This window comes from Macadamia integrifolia, chromosome 13, assembly GCF_013358625.1.
Source record: "Macadamia integrifolia cultivar HAES 741 chromosome 13, SCU_Mint_v3, whole genome shotgun sequence".
Classification (NCBI taxonomy): Eukaryota; Viridiplantae; Streptophyta; class Magnoliopsida; order Proteales; family Proteaceae; genus Macadamia; species Macadamia integrifolia.
In genome coordinates this window covers 4,286,775-4,300,891 of record NC_056569.1, presented here as the reverse complement: position 1 = coordinate 4,300,891, position 14,117 = coordinate 4,286,775, and the positions used below count along the sequence as shown (strand labels likewise).

The following is a 14,117-nucleotide window of genomic DNA, read 5'->3' as shown; positions in this document are numbered from 1 at the left end:
TTGAGAGAGAGAGAGAGAGAGAGGGAGAGAGGGGGGGGGGGGGAGTGGCCATAATGGTGGCAGAGCCTCCATCAGGCAGATTCCCTGCTGTGTAATGAAAATGGATTCAGTTCAAAACCTGATTTTCATTCTTATCAGCATGGAGGAATTATAAAAGAATAAAATTAACAGATCTCCAGAGAGAATGTTACCAAAAAACTGAATGCAAAGCCGGAGATTAAATTCCCAATAAATAAAAGAGGCATGAAAGAAATAAACTTGCAGAAAACTACTAAAAACAGGAAGGAAATTTTTACCTGATAAAGGAGTAAAGCTGGAAGAGGAGATACTACAGGTTGCTGACCAGACATGGCTCTTCCAAGTCCACAAGCAAAGCAGTATATTCTTACTAAAAAAAAAAAACTCTATATTCTATTCATTCAAATCTACTCATAATCGATGGGTTACATGAATAAATAGACTTTGTGAAACTGAAAAATTAAATTCCTACTCAGACCCTACAACTGAACTGATTTTGAATCAAACTCAAAACCACCTTTACCAACTGCTAAAAAGGATAAATATCAAATATTAATTGATAAAATAAACACAAACAAATAAGTAAATCCCTAATGTACCAAAATGCAGGTTTGGACGCAGTTCTCCTTGGCCTGGGTTTTTAGACTGGATCAAACAGGTCCAACCAATCAAGTGCAACTACATCAATAGATCGGGCTTAAAGTCCAAAGAAGCCCAATTCGCTGGCTCTCTCCTTCTCAAATGTCTCGAAGTATTGGTAGATGATAGTGACAGCAAGCAGAATTCCAGTCCCTGACCCAATCGCTCCCATGAAGTCTGCCAACACTGTCAACGCACCAATGCACATGCCCCCAAAGGCAGCCGCTGTGGGAATGTAGCGGTTTAATTCTTTTTGCAAATTTGATTCCCGATGACCAGGCATCACCATTTGTTGCTCCTGCACAAACAATATGGAGAACATCAAATGTAATAGTCCAGTTGTAATTCCATAAGCATTTTACTTGACATGTGTTCACATAAACAATTCCTAGAAAGGTGGAATTTCATTCCATAAGCATACAAAAGAGGAAGATCCTTGCATTCATCAATAGATATCAAATCCCCCCCACCCCAACCCAAAAAATACTTTCAATTGTCCAAATGCAAGTAAATCTCTGAATTTAAGCCCCGGATTGGGCTTCTAGACTTTTAGTTGATGACATTTATTTGCTGTGTAATTCTTTTTCTAGTTTTTCTTTTCATTTTGTTCCACGGACTGAGAATTGTGAAGCTCATACTTTAGCCAAAGGGGCATCATTTGTGCATTTGTCTAAAGTGTGGTGGGTAGAGCCACCTTTGTTCTTTGTTCAGCCTACTATGCTCAACAGTAGGAAAGACTTCTTCCACACTTTTAAATGATATTCACATGGTGGAGGCGATTTTCTCCACATTCATTTGAAGAAAACAAAGAGAAAAACACCTCATGGAAGTCCATGGTCCCTTCCTTCAGAACAAGCAAGTCTTAAACACACAGATAGGGGGCCCAGATGTAAATGAAACGTGGGAATCAGGTTTGTACTAAAAAATGTTGGCTTCACCGTGATTTGAAGTTTCTCCGAACATCCAAGGACACAACAGAACGACCTGAAAAGATTTTCACAAGCTTCTATTGTCAACCCATGGCAACATGTATGAGAGCAACTTATGGCTTCCTTCAATTCCTAGCATGCATGAAATCTTGCACGGAGCTGCTATAATGGCAGAAAAACAAATATATTTTCAGGGAAGAGAACAAAATCAACACTATAGTGAAATCATTGTCTTCCTTTTGCTGCAGGAGAGATGAATGTATTATTGATTGTCACACAAAGTGGCATAGACATATAAGCTTGGGATCCTATCATTTAAAAAAAAAAATCATCCCATCCATCACCACCCATTGGCTGATATGATAATCAAATTATATGGATAAACTTTATTTAATTTGGGTAAATTGCACCTGAGAATCCTTAGGTTTACGTGTATATGTGCCACAGGTAATCTAACTTTCGGAGACTATGTATGGGGTATCTATGCCCCACCTTTGGAACCTCAGGGTCAATAGAATATCCTGCAGCAGCAAATCAAATTATACTTCCGACAGACACATCATCAAATTGAACCAACTAATACCTACAAGCACAACCACTAGTGCCTCAATGGGCCAAGTTGGGTCTCATCAATTTTGGCCAAAGCAAACCTGACTTTGTAACAAGTGAGCACACAGGTGGGTGGTGGCAAGAGTAGGAGTGGGTTGAGCAAGCCAAAGTGAGAGAGAGAGAGAGAGAGAGAGAGAGAAAGAAGCAGATATATGTGCTATATAAGTACTTAAATATATGTAATGTATGGAACAAAATAGCAAAGATATGTATTCTTTAGACGCTTAAACTACTGGAAACTTGTCTATGGAATTAATTAAACCCAGACCGAAACCGCCACGGGCTTGCCAAATGAGATTCCTAAGCAACCCCAAACTACATTGCCACCCGTTTCCTAAGTTAGAGTTATGGAGATCAACCTTAGAATCAAGAGGTCTTAATATAAGTAGAACGAAAACAATGTATATGAGATGTAACTTTAGTTAATCTAACATGGATAACGGTATGGTGAAATTGAGGAGAAAGAGATACCACAAAGTGATTATTTTAGATATTTGGGGTCAACAATAAATAAAAAAGTGATATAGAGAATGATGTTTCACAAGTATAGAAGTACATTTCGAGTGTTGTGTGACAGAAGTATTCCTTTAAAGCTTAGAGGAAAATTCTATAGGACAGTTGTACGACCGGTTATGATGTAATGGGGTGGAATGTTAGTCAATTAAAAGAGCCATACAGATAAACTATGTATAGTAGAGATGAGGATGTTGAGATGAATGTGCAGAAAAACTATTAAGGATAAAGTAAAGAATGACCATACTAGAGCTGATTTGGGAGTTGCCCCGATTCATGATACGTTCCAAGAAAGTCGTTTAAAGTGGCATGACCATGTTCAACGGAGGCCTTGTGATGCACCAATAAAGACTGATCTAATTCAGATTGAAGGAATTAAAAGAACTAGGGGTATACCTAAAATGACCATAGGAGACGTGTTGCAAATTCATCACGAATATGGACTTGTTTTATTATGAATAAGCCTAGGGTCGGGCTATATGTATGTTGGACCTTTGGTCCGAGAGATTTTTAATGTAATAGGCCACTTTAATGTGCCTAAACCATGGGTAGTAAGTATACATACAGGATTAGTTACTATGGTTTAGATATTTTGATCTAGTAGTGGTTTGGTTCATTAGTTGAACTAGACATGGGGTCAATAAGTGTTTAGAAGTTACCATTACTTTTTTCTCTCTAGTGGAGAATCAATTCACTTTTGTAAGTGAAGAGAGGCGAAGACCTATTCCAACTTTAAGATGATTTTTTCCATCTTTGATAATTGGTAAGTGAAGACTTTCTTATTCCAACTTTAATAAATGAAAACTACTTTAATAAATGAAGACTTCTCCAACTTTAATAGTTGGAAGGTGAAGACTTTCCTACCGCAACTTTAATAGATGAAGACTTTCTACTCTTGTTAGTCAAATACATGTCTATGTAATGTTTTATATGGTTGATCCCATAAATAGGGATCAATTGTAAGCATTCAAGGAACAATTTAAAATTCAAAACAAAATTTGTTTATGAAACTCTCTTCCCTTTGAAGAATCTCTTGTGTTTGATCAAATAATCCATTGTGTTTGATCAAGGTAGGTTAGTGTTTGATCTAGTCGATCCACCTTGTGGTGTGAACCCTGGGTGTTGAGTGTTATTTTATTGTCTATTATTCTATCATTTTCATCTTTCAACAATTTTTAGCAAGATCCTTTTCTTCAAATCTAAAAATCTTTATTCTCTGAGAAAAGATCCTACCCTGTGACTGTTTTGAGCTTCCTCAATTACATTCATCACAAACCCAAAAGGTTGATTAACCAAAAAATCCTAGGGAAGGAAGAAACAAAATCAAATGAATGTAACATCAAAAGCCGAGGGGGAAGGTGGAGAAATGAGAGGGAAATCCCAAGAAGAGGCAAGATGCTTGTTTCTTAAAGTGTTTTGAGCTAACAAAATGAATGGGAAGGATCTTGTTTTTTAGCTCAAATGTTATGCCTTCCCAGATCTGATCAATAGAACAAGACGAGGAACCATATTATTTTATTCCTTTCCCGCCAAACATGATGAATCACAACAATAAAAGCCAACTTACCAATGAGGTCAAAATGAGATTTTCCACCAAAAATTTTCAAAATCCACCTCGATTCTCCATCAAAAGAAAGGTCAACTCTACGATGGGGCCAACACTTCTAAAAAATACCTTTTCAAAACGGATTGGAAAAATGACAGGAGAATAAAAGGTGATCAACACTCTCTAAGGAGTTTCAACAAAGACAATAATTAGGGATAGACTAATTTCTCCGAAGAAGAAACTCTCGAGTAGGAAGCAAATTGGTTATAACTCTCCAAACAATAAAACAATGTGTAGGAATACTGCAGCTAAACCAAACCATCTTACACCAAAGAACCCTAGGGGCTTTAGATCTCACCAAATCCAAGTAGAAGGGGAGGACTTTTTGAAAGAGTAAGCAAACCAATGGATTAATTCCTCACTACCTCTAGGTCTCAATATAATGGTAGGGATTTTACTCCCAACCTTAATGAGAGAATGAGAATTATTAGGGCTAGAAAACCGAGTATCATCACAGATACTGGACGACAACATTTGCTAGTCTATTTCTTATTTTATCATAATATTAAAAATGAGCATACAATCAAGATGCGAATTGTTAATCTAAAGATAAGTATCACAACCATCATCAATACTTTGCAATTCCTTTACTTCTTTTTTTTGGGTGGGGGGGTTGGGGAGCTATTGAAACATAGTATTTTGCTTTGCCATAGACAATTTACCTGTTCAGAGAGGAAAATTATAATTTTTTTTACAAGTAATTTAATATTGATACAATGTCCCCAGGTAGGGATAGCTATAACAATTACTCAGCCTTATCCCAACTAAATGGGGTCAGCTACATGGATCAGTGCAATAGCAAAACAAGAATAGTAATAGTAAAAGGGAAGGAACGCAACAACTTAGTAGAACTCACTTAAATGGGATCTACTACATGGATCCTAGCCCTCAAATCAGCTCCATTCAAGGTCATACTTGGGACAAGACCTAAACTATGCATGTCTTTCATCGCTACTTCTTGATGTAATGCTGCAATTGAATAAGCTCAAAACAGTACCAGGGTAAGATCTTTTCTCAGAGAATAAAGATCTTCAGTTTGAAGAATGAAAATTGTTGAAAGATGAGAAGGATAAAACAATAGACAATAAAATAACATCCAACACCCGAGCTTCACACCGCAAGGTGGATCAATTGGATCAAACACTAACCTACCTTGATCGAAAACAAGGGATTTCCTTATCGAACACGAGAGATTCTTCAAAGAGAAGAGAGTTGCATAAACAAACTTTGCTTTAAAATTCTAAATTGTTCCTTAAATGCTTACAATTAATCCTTATTTATAGGACCAACCCAACAAAACATTACATAGACATTTATCTAACTAACAAGAGTAGAAGTCTTCACCTACTAAAATTGGGGTAGGAAAGTCCTCACCTTCCAACTACTAAAATTGGAAAAGTCTTCACTTATTAAAGTTCGAATAGGAAAGTCTTCACCTACCAACTACCAAAGGTGAAAAAAATCCTCACATTTTAAAATTGGAATAGGAAAGTATTCACCCATCATCACTTACAACAGTAAATTGATCTCCCTTTCTAGAAGAGTAAAAAATAAAAGTAAATTCTAAACACTTATTGACCATGCCTGATTCAACTAATGAATCAAACCATTACTAAGCCAAAACATCTAAACAACAGTAACCAATCGTGTATGCATACTTGCTACCCATGGTTTAGGCACATTAAAGTGGCCTATTACATGAAAAAACCTCTTTGACCAAAGGCCCAACATGCATACAAGCCAACCCTAATCTTATTCCTAAGAAAACAAGCCCCATTTGGTGATGAATCTACATCAATTTGTTTCTCCTCCCCCCCCCCAACCCCCAAATAAAAAAATGTGGCGTATCCTCCTTTTGGTTAGTTGTTTCCCACCCCCCTCCTCCCCCTACACTTTTTGTTGTATCCCCTATTTAATGGTTGTTTTGTTTCTTCAGTATAGGGTTTGGCCCTTGATTTAGCCTTTTTGGCTGTAGTATTGCATCCATTTCTTTCTCTAATATAATTTTCCATTCGCCCAAAAAAGGAAACAAACAGTTGGAAATATTTCAGCTTCATAATCTGAATTTTCCTTAGCTTTAAAATTGTTGCACAATATAAAATACATGATAAGCTTCCTATCCCATCCCCTGGGAAAAAAAAGGCCATATGGTTGACACAAAATGTCAAGGAATAGGTAAAGCTAAAGCCCTAAAGGCCATGAAATGATACCTTAGTAATAAACAAAAGACCAATCAAATCAAACAACAAAAAAATTAATCACAAATGTCCTAAGCCATCCATGCATTTGAAGTTCCAAATCTTTTTGCTATAAGTATACTTGTATGAAGAAAATCTTTAATAAACACCTTCACACAAATAACCATATGAGCCCAAAATAGAATATAATCCCTCCAGGGCGCCTTTCAATGAAGAATATATATATTAACTCTGCCCTATTGCACAACTGAATGTATAAGTGGTAATAAAACCAAGCATAAGCAAAATATTCAAGCACATTACTGTTCTCCATGACCTTCAAAATCCAGCTGAATTACAATATAAACTCTTTTAAGTACACACACACACACACACACACACACACACACACACAGATATATATATATATATATATATATGAAAGATGGAAGATATAGGATCAGAGGAAACATAAAATAATACCTTCAGCTGCTTAGCAACATCTCTAGCAGAGGATCCAGAAACTTCAATCCAAGTTTTTGAGAACAGTGCACAAGCTGACAGCATAAACACAATATAAAACAGAGCATGGAAGGGATTGGCTGCCATATCTGCCAGGCTGTAAAGATATCACAATTTGCCAAGTAATAATAATCAGTGTCAGAAGAAAGTAAAGGAACAAAAATGTTCACCAATAACTACTCTCACTAGCAGGGTAGCAACACACTGCCATATTAAAGAACATCCAAACAATAAAGTAACAAAGAAAGTCAATGAGATGCTTTAAATCACCTTGATGGCGCAGTGATATAGTATGCAATACCACCAACAGGGATAAACTGACCACCGGAGTATTCAGATTCCTTCCACTTACCAAGTAGATTAACAATAAAATTTCCACTGTACCTCCTGTACAGCAACTGCAATATAAATGGTATTAGGCTATCTATAATACAGTGAAGAAAGATAATCCAAGAATTTAAACATAAAGCTTTGGCACCTGAGAAATAAAGTAAAGGTTGGAAACAAGGGCAGATTGTAGAATGATTGGCATGTTGGAGGTGTAGAAAAGCTTGATCGGATATGAGCCTTGTTGTCCACGAGCATTCTTTGACCTCACAGGCAAAACAATACGGAATCCTTGGAAATAGATAACAATGAGAAAGACTAAGACTGTAGCGAGCAAATTTGTCACATTTGGAAGGTTCTGCCGGTAAAACGCCTCACGGAGAGCTCGGACCTTATCTGTACGAGTTATCAGCAGATGGAATAAAGCAATGACAGCACCTTCAAATTCAGCTCCTCGCCCACTGTTGATGGTTGTTGGACTAAATGCTTTCCAAATTATGTTTTCACTGCAATAATGCAATGGAATATCTCAACTAACAAAGATAAATCAAAATGGAGACCATTAAAACAACAATAATCAGCAGCTTACCAGATATTTGTTGCAATGAACAGGGAAATACCAGATCCTAGTCCATAACCCTTCTGGAGAAGTTCATCTAAGCATATCACAATGATACCGGCAAAACAAAGCTGAATAATGATTAGAATTGCATTGCCTACTCCAAGTTGGCCGACACTACCATACATCCCCGACAGAACATATGCAACTGCTTCACCAACAGCTATAAGTATGCCCAACAGCTTCTGAGCACCATTTCTGGGAAGAAATTAATGACATCATTAGAAAAGATATATTATAACAAAGCCAATCTAGATGTAAATGGCAATGGTTCTTGCATCCTCTCCACCTAAATTCTACAGGACTTGAATTTGCAAGTATAAGTTCCAAGTAATTGTAAAGATAAACAGTGCAGCAAAGCATATAGTATAGGAAAAAATATGGTTCTAGCAATACAAAACAAATAAAATCAAGGTAGTAAATAAGGTGAGGCAACCTAAGAGACTCTCAAGGTATCCTTATTAAGGCAGTAAAGAAATTTCAAGCCAGAGATCTATATCCATTAGAAGCAAAGTCATCCATGAAATGGCTAAATTTACTACAAAAGGTAAAGTCCACTAATGAGTATTAAGTTAAGTTCCGAAAATAACTTTTCCGCGTGGATTAACAATTGGATCAAAAATCAAGAAAAAATTTGTGATCATGGGAATTCAAGGCGTAATGGGGATAGCAGGACCAACAAATTCATAAAAATGTTAAGCATTGATTGCTAAAAATACTCACAAGAGGGCCCGATCTTCACGGACATTGTTATCCACTTCGATGATCTTTGACCCAGCCAAGAGTTGCATCACCAATCCAGATGTCACAATTGGAGTAATCCCAAGCTCCATAACAGTCCCACGATTTGAGGCGAGAATAACACGCATCCAGTAAAAAGGGTCTGCTCCAGTAGTGGAATGTATTCCATAGAGAGGAAGTTGACTGCAGACCAGGAAAATAAAGAGGGAGATCACAGTGTATATCACTTTCTCTCTAAATGGAACCTTCCTGTCTGCAGTCTGCACTTCTGGTAGAAATGATAGAAATGGTCTAACAAGATGGAGAACTCTGAATCCTCCCCCCATTTTAAACTATCAAAACTGAAACAGTCCAACCTAAAACAAGAAATCAATCAGAAGAGATCAGTACCATCAATTCAGCATAAACCTAATGCTAGTAAGGCAAACTTCCTTGCAAAAATTGGTACATGATGATTACTAAAATGATATGATCATGGTGATGTTGACGAGGCAACGGTGAAGAATATGCATTATAATGTGCATGGAAGCAAAATAGGAGATTCAAAAGGACAAAGAGAATAAAAATACAAAAGAGCCCCACGTATAATTTAAAAATTAGAGCCAAAATTTATACGTACAAACTAATTCAAATTTACTATAGAGGAAATAGAAACAAATACATTATCTCATGGAAACAATGGAGGGAAGCACTAAAGAGAGGGGGGGGGGGGAACCATTAAAAAAACTACCATGACACGTTGTAAGCACTCAACGATTAAAAGCATGGGATGTAAACTCAAAGAGACGATTAAATCAAATGCGAAAATAAGCACCTGTTGACACGTTGTACTACCTTAGACTACCATGATCAAAGCAGAGCTTCACATACAGAAGGAAGGAGATAAAAAACAATCTAATAAACATTAACATCTAAATCGTTATACATGACAAGGCCAAATTTTAGGAAAGACCAGTTAAAATTTCACGAATAAAGTATTTTTAATAGTAATTATCTCCGAAAAGTGGATCCGGCGGAAACCTCTAAACCAGATCTGAAACTCTCCAACAGGATTCACAACCGATATAGTTTTCCAGCCTCATATTCTGAAATCTGAGTCGCCTAAGGGTCGGGAAACACCCCCAAGTCTCAGCCTGATCTGTGAAGATTCAATTTTTCCTCAACCAGTATTAACCCCAACATCAAGGAAAAGGGAAGAAGAACAACAGAATAAAAAAGGATAATGAAGGATCTGGATAAGATAATCGAACCTGGGAAGGGGGAAGAATCAGAAGTCGAACCGGCTTCGAGTTTGTCAGCTTGGCTTCGTTCCGCTTCCTTGGTGCTTGGGCCTCGGGTGAATCTTGAGATCCTTCGCTGTGATCGCTCGCTTTCTCAGTAGCGGCAGAAGAACTTCCCTCCTTGGCCCGCGACGAATTGATGAAAGGGCAATGGGTAGGTGATTCTGAAATTAGGTAAAATAGGAGATAAAAAACCGCAGACACGATACGATCAGGTCTTTATGCAGACCTGACCGGTCTTGGTATCGGTCCCAATCGATATCGGGATCGGGACTTTCCCTTTTTTCTAATGGATTTTTTGAACCATTTTAATCCAATAACTTATCAATGGATGGCTATATTTAGAATGTAATTATTTTTTCTTTGGGTCTTATGGTTGTGCTGTGAGGGTAGCGGTGTTGAAACCTAGTCCGAATCAATAAAACTCAAATCGAACTAAATCGATTTTTATTGGATTAGTTTTCGACTAAGGTATGTTGGGATCGACTAAAAATCTGTCCAAATCAAATCGACCAATAACCAAATCAAAACCAAACCGAATGAAACTGATAAAAAAATAAATGACTATGAGATCATAAATTGGTGAATTGAAGTGAGAAATTTTGTTACCGTAAGGAGAATTGTTACAAATCATTGAATATTAGTTATGAATGGGGAAATTGATTTGTAATTTGTAATAATGTTTCCATTGATGTCTTTGTTCACTATACAAAACTAGTTACATAGTTAAATGAATGATTAGGGATAATAAGGTTCATTTTGTGATTTCAATATTAGTTATCTTCTTAGTAGTTTGTAATTCATTGGTTTCAATATTAGTTCCCTTACAACAATAAACCATGATTTTATCATAAATTTAAAGTGTCTTTTTTCGTCAAATCTTGTCACTATAAGTTGTGAATGTAAGATTTCATTATGGTTCAATTCCAATAATAAACTGATCTAAATCGCTATTAACTCAACATTGAAAAACCAAAATAAAGCAAAACCAAACCAGATCAAAACGAAATCGATAGAAAACCAAAGTTACTTAATTGATTGGTTTTGGTCTCTCTCATTCCTAGACTGAAATCGATTCAACCCGATCGAAACTAAATCACACCGGCCAATTGACACCCCTATGTGAGGGTGCGAGTGCTTTTGCTTGTTTGGGTTGGGATAAAGCGAGTTATGTCCCCCATATTCTCTTTTTATTTTATTAATAATATTTTAGGGGCTCTGTCGGGTCTCACATAATATTTGAGTAAAAAAAAAAAAACGAATCAATATGGATCGGATCAATGTCGAGAATCGATTTCTCTTAATACCAAACCGATCTGGGCGATATGATCAATTCGATCCGATTTTTAAACCAAGACAATATTACACTCTTACAGACACAGGTATGGTAAGACTTGCTGCACACGGAAAGTATAATCTAATTGGATTATAAGGCCGTGTGAACCTTGAATCAAACCAACTCAAGGACGGTTGTATTTTGGTAGAATCAAGGATTGTTCAAATATAATTAAAAAATGGGAGAGCGATAGGTATGATAGGTAGTATTTAGGAATGTTGGCTGTAGGATTTAATCAACTTAAATTAAACCGTTGGATGAAGAGAAGGAATACAAACTTTCAATCCACTGGTGGAAAGTCTTTCCTCTTCCTCTTCCTCTCCCTTCTATCTTTCTCAGTCGGAAAAGCCTTCCTTCTACTAGATCCAGCCGGAGAAAGTGAACTCCGGTGGGATCTCCATTAGTTGGGAAACGTGGATGCTCGCTGCTGCCACTACCTTTGCTGCCGTCACTGTTATCGCCGATGTTGCTCCCGCCACCGCCGTCGCCGCTGCAAGCAGAAGAGGTTGCTCCCCATGACTCGCAAGTGAAAGCAGTTGCCGCTGCCATTGCCGCTGGTGCCATCTGTTGCCGCTGCCGTTGCTGCTTAGCGCCACTTTCGTTCAATTCCACGACTATGCTAACATATCGATAATGGCGGAGGGTTTTTTCGTAGATCCATTCAGGCGCTTCTTCTAGAGCCCTCCAATCTTTCGATAGTGGTCTGGATCACTAGCCCTGATGGATTGGCTTGAAACCCCCAATGCCCACATCTACAAGGTCAACGTCCCAGGTACCTTCCAATTCTCCAAATTCTCTATTTCTTCCACCAATTTGAAGTTGTGGGTTTTCATGGGTTTGTGTTTGATTTGATTGAATTTGATGATTCTGTTCGATTAGGATTCGAGAAGGATGACATAAAGGTTTAGGTAGAAGATGGGAATGTTCTACAGAAAAGGATTTTCATGCTATGGAGGTCATTGAGCGGCTAAGGTTAAAGGCTACCGCTGCTCCGATGAACGATCGTTGGAAATAATGAGGAGGAGAAGAGTGACGGTAGAGCGGCGGCAGGGTTGGTAGGTTCTGATGACAACAAGTAATCAACGGTATTGACATAACCTATCTAATCCCACGGCCAACATTCACTAGCATATCCAATTCCTAGGTATGTCGCTAGCATTTCTATCATTTTTCCCTTAAAAAATATACATAAATATCAGATGGTCCGGTCTGGTTTAGTGGGGCTAAATCAGTTTTGAGGTGGGATGGGAGAATTCCAAAACCAAGCCAATAAGGGAATGGTTCGATTTTGGTTGGTTTTGAATTTGGTTTTCTTTTGTGGGGTTGTTATTGGTTCAATATCTGGTTCAATCTGGTTTACTTTGTGTATAGGTTTCTTATTGATTTGAATTTGGTTTTGATTCGGTTTCGATCAGTCCAATGTGATCTGTATTTCAAACGGATCCAAACTTTTTTATATAAAAACCAGCTCCAAACCGAAGTCAGTCATAAAATAATCAGATTGATTAGATTTGGGTTTTTTTATTCGGTTTCATTCAGTTTGATTGGCTCGGTTTAGGGTTTGTCACCCCCTCGAACAGGCCCATATGTATTCCTATAGGACTGCCTCTTCTTGGTCTGAGTTTTCAGACTAATTAACCCGGCCCAGCCATGAATGTGTTATTGCGTAATTTTATAATCAAGGCAGGGCCATGGTCAGGAAGGTTGAGTACGGAAAATCTGGAATTTTTTTGGGGGTGGGGGATGGGGGATATGTACTAAATGGACCTTGATGGCGTTAATAATTAAATGGGTAAGAGAACGTTGTTTGCTTATGTCGCCACTATGCTAATGAACAGACCCATTGAAAGCCGCATGTAGACATTTTCAACACATGGGGAGGGAGGTAGCGCAGTCTTTTCATATCTGCCTGTGTCTTGGCATAGACACACGCAATGTTGCCCCCCATATTTTGAGCTTTATCTTGTATGAATGAATAGATTGGTACCCCAATCCTGTAAAGTGTAATCCCTAGTCAATGGTGAACCAATTTGATTCCATGACTTTCCTCGTGACTTATTCTAGGGCTACAAAGACTTCTTCACCTTTCCCACATATGGGTTGGACAAGTCAAATTTCTATTTCTGTAATTTTAATATTAAAGAGTTCTAATAAAAGATAAATAAATTTAAGAATTGATGCTATAAAAATGTAAGGCAGGCTTAGGACCATGGTTAGAATGTTTTGAGTATGGAAAAATACAGATATGCATAGGTACTAAATGGACCTAGAAGCGTTACTAAATTTAAAGAGTCGGATGCTATAGATGTGTACAGTAATCATATTGCAAATATTTATTTAGGATCAAGTTTCCTAAGGCCACAATGAATGGGAATTTGTTCATCATGGCACCTTGTGACCTAGGATATAGAAGGGGAGAGAGCGGGGGAGGTAGGGGGGTCACATTTGAATTGTCCCCTTGTTCAGCCACAAGTGTGGGAAAACTTTGTCCTATTTAATATGTGTTTAAGACTATTTTTTTTTTGGAGTGAAATATAGATTTATATGTAGCAAGCATGTGCATTATCTAATAAACATAAGGAGATAATTTTCCTTCATCCACAATGAATGAAGAATCATTTTCTATGGGGTTTGGGTGTCTTAAGATGGGTATTAAAAGTAGGAGTATATACTTCATATAATAAGGGACAAAGTAAGGGAGAAAGAGTGCTACCCGGCTAGTGTTCCTTAAGCCCAAACACAAATGGGTGTGAAAAAAAACTTAGCTGGCCCAACATGTTGAGTATTTTCACGTCCAACTG

The 14,117-nt window shown here is 37.6% G+C and overlaps 1 protein-coding gene and 1 long non-coding RNA gene across 3 annotated transcripts in view; one reads left to right on the top strand and one right to left on the bottom strand.

The window, feature by feature from the left end:
- Positions 1-382: 382 nt before the first annotated feature.
- LOC122059256 (protein transport protein Sec61 subunit alpha-like) overlaps positions 383-14,117 on the bottom strand; it is a 24,361-nt gene continuing 10,626 nt past the window's right edge. Inside the window, exons 1-7 of one of the 2 annotated variants that reach the window (XM_042621946.1) lie at positions 9,951-10,158; positions 8,683-9,056; positions 7,930-8,157; positions 7,492-7,846; positions 7,284-7,411; positions 6,975-7,110; positions 383-955 (exon numbers count right to left, since the gene is read on the bottom strand). In XM_042621946.1, coding sequence (XP_042477880.1) covers positions 716-955; positions 6,975-7,110; positions 7,284-7,411; positions 7,492-7,846; positions 7,930-8,157; positions 8,683-9,026 — 1,431 coding nt within the window. In that variant the 5' untranslated portion in view covers positions 9,027-9,056; positions 9,951-10,158 and the 3' untranslated portion in view covers positions 383-715. Of the gene's footprint in view, positions 956-6,974; positions 7,111-7,283; positions 7,412-7,491; positions 7,847-7,929; positions 8,158-8,682; positions 9,057-9,950; positions 10,159-14,117 lie in introns of those variants that run through there. The other variant, XM_042621947.1, reaches the window with a different exon arrangement.
- On the top strand, positions 11,465-12,804 carry LOC122059257. The gene is made up of 2 exons (XR_006134011.1): positions 11,465-12,088; positions 12,196-12,804. It is a non-coding gene; the product is annotated as an uncharacterized LOC122059257 (long non-coding RNA).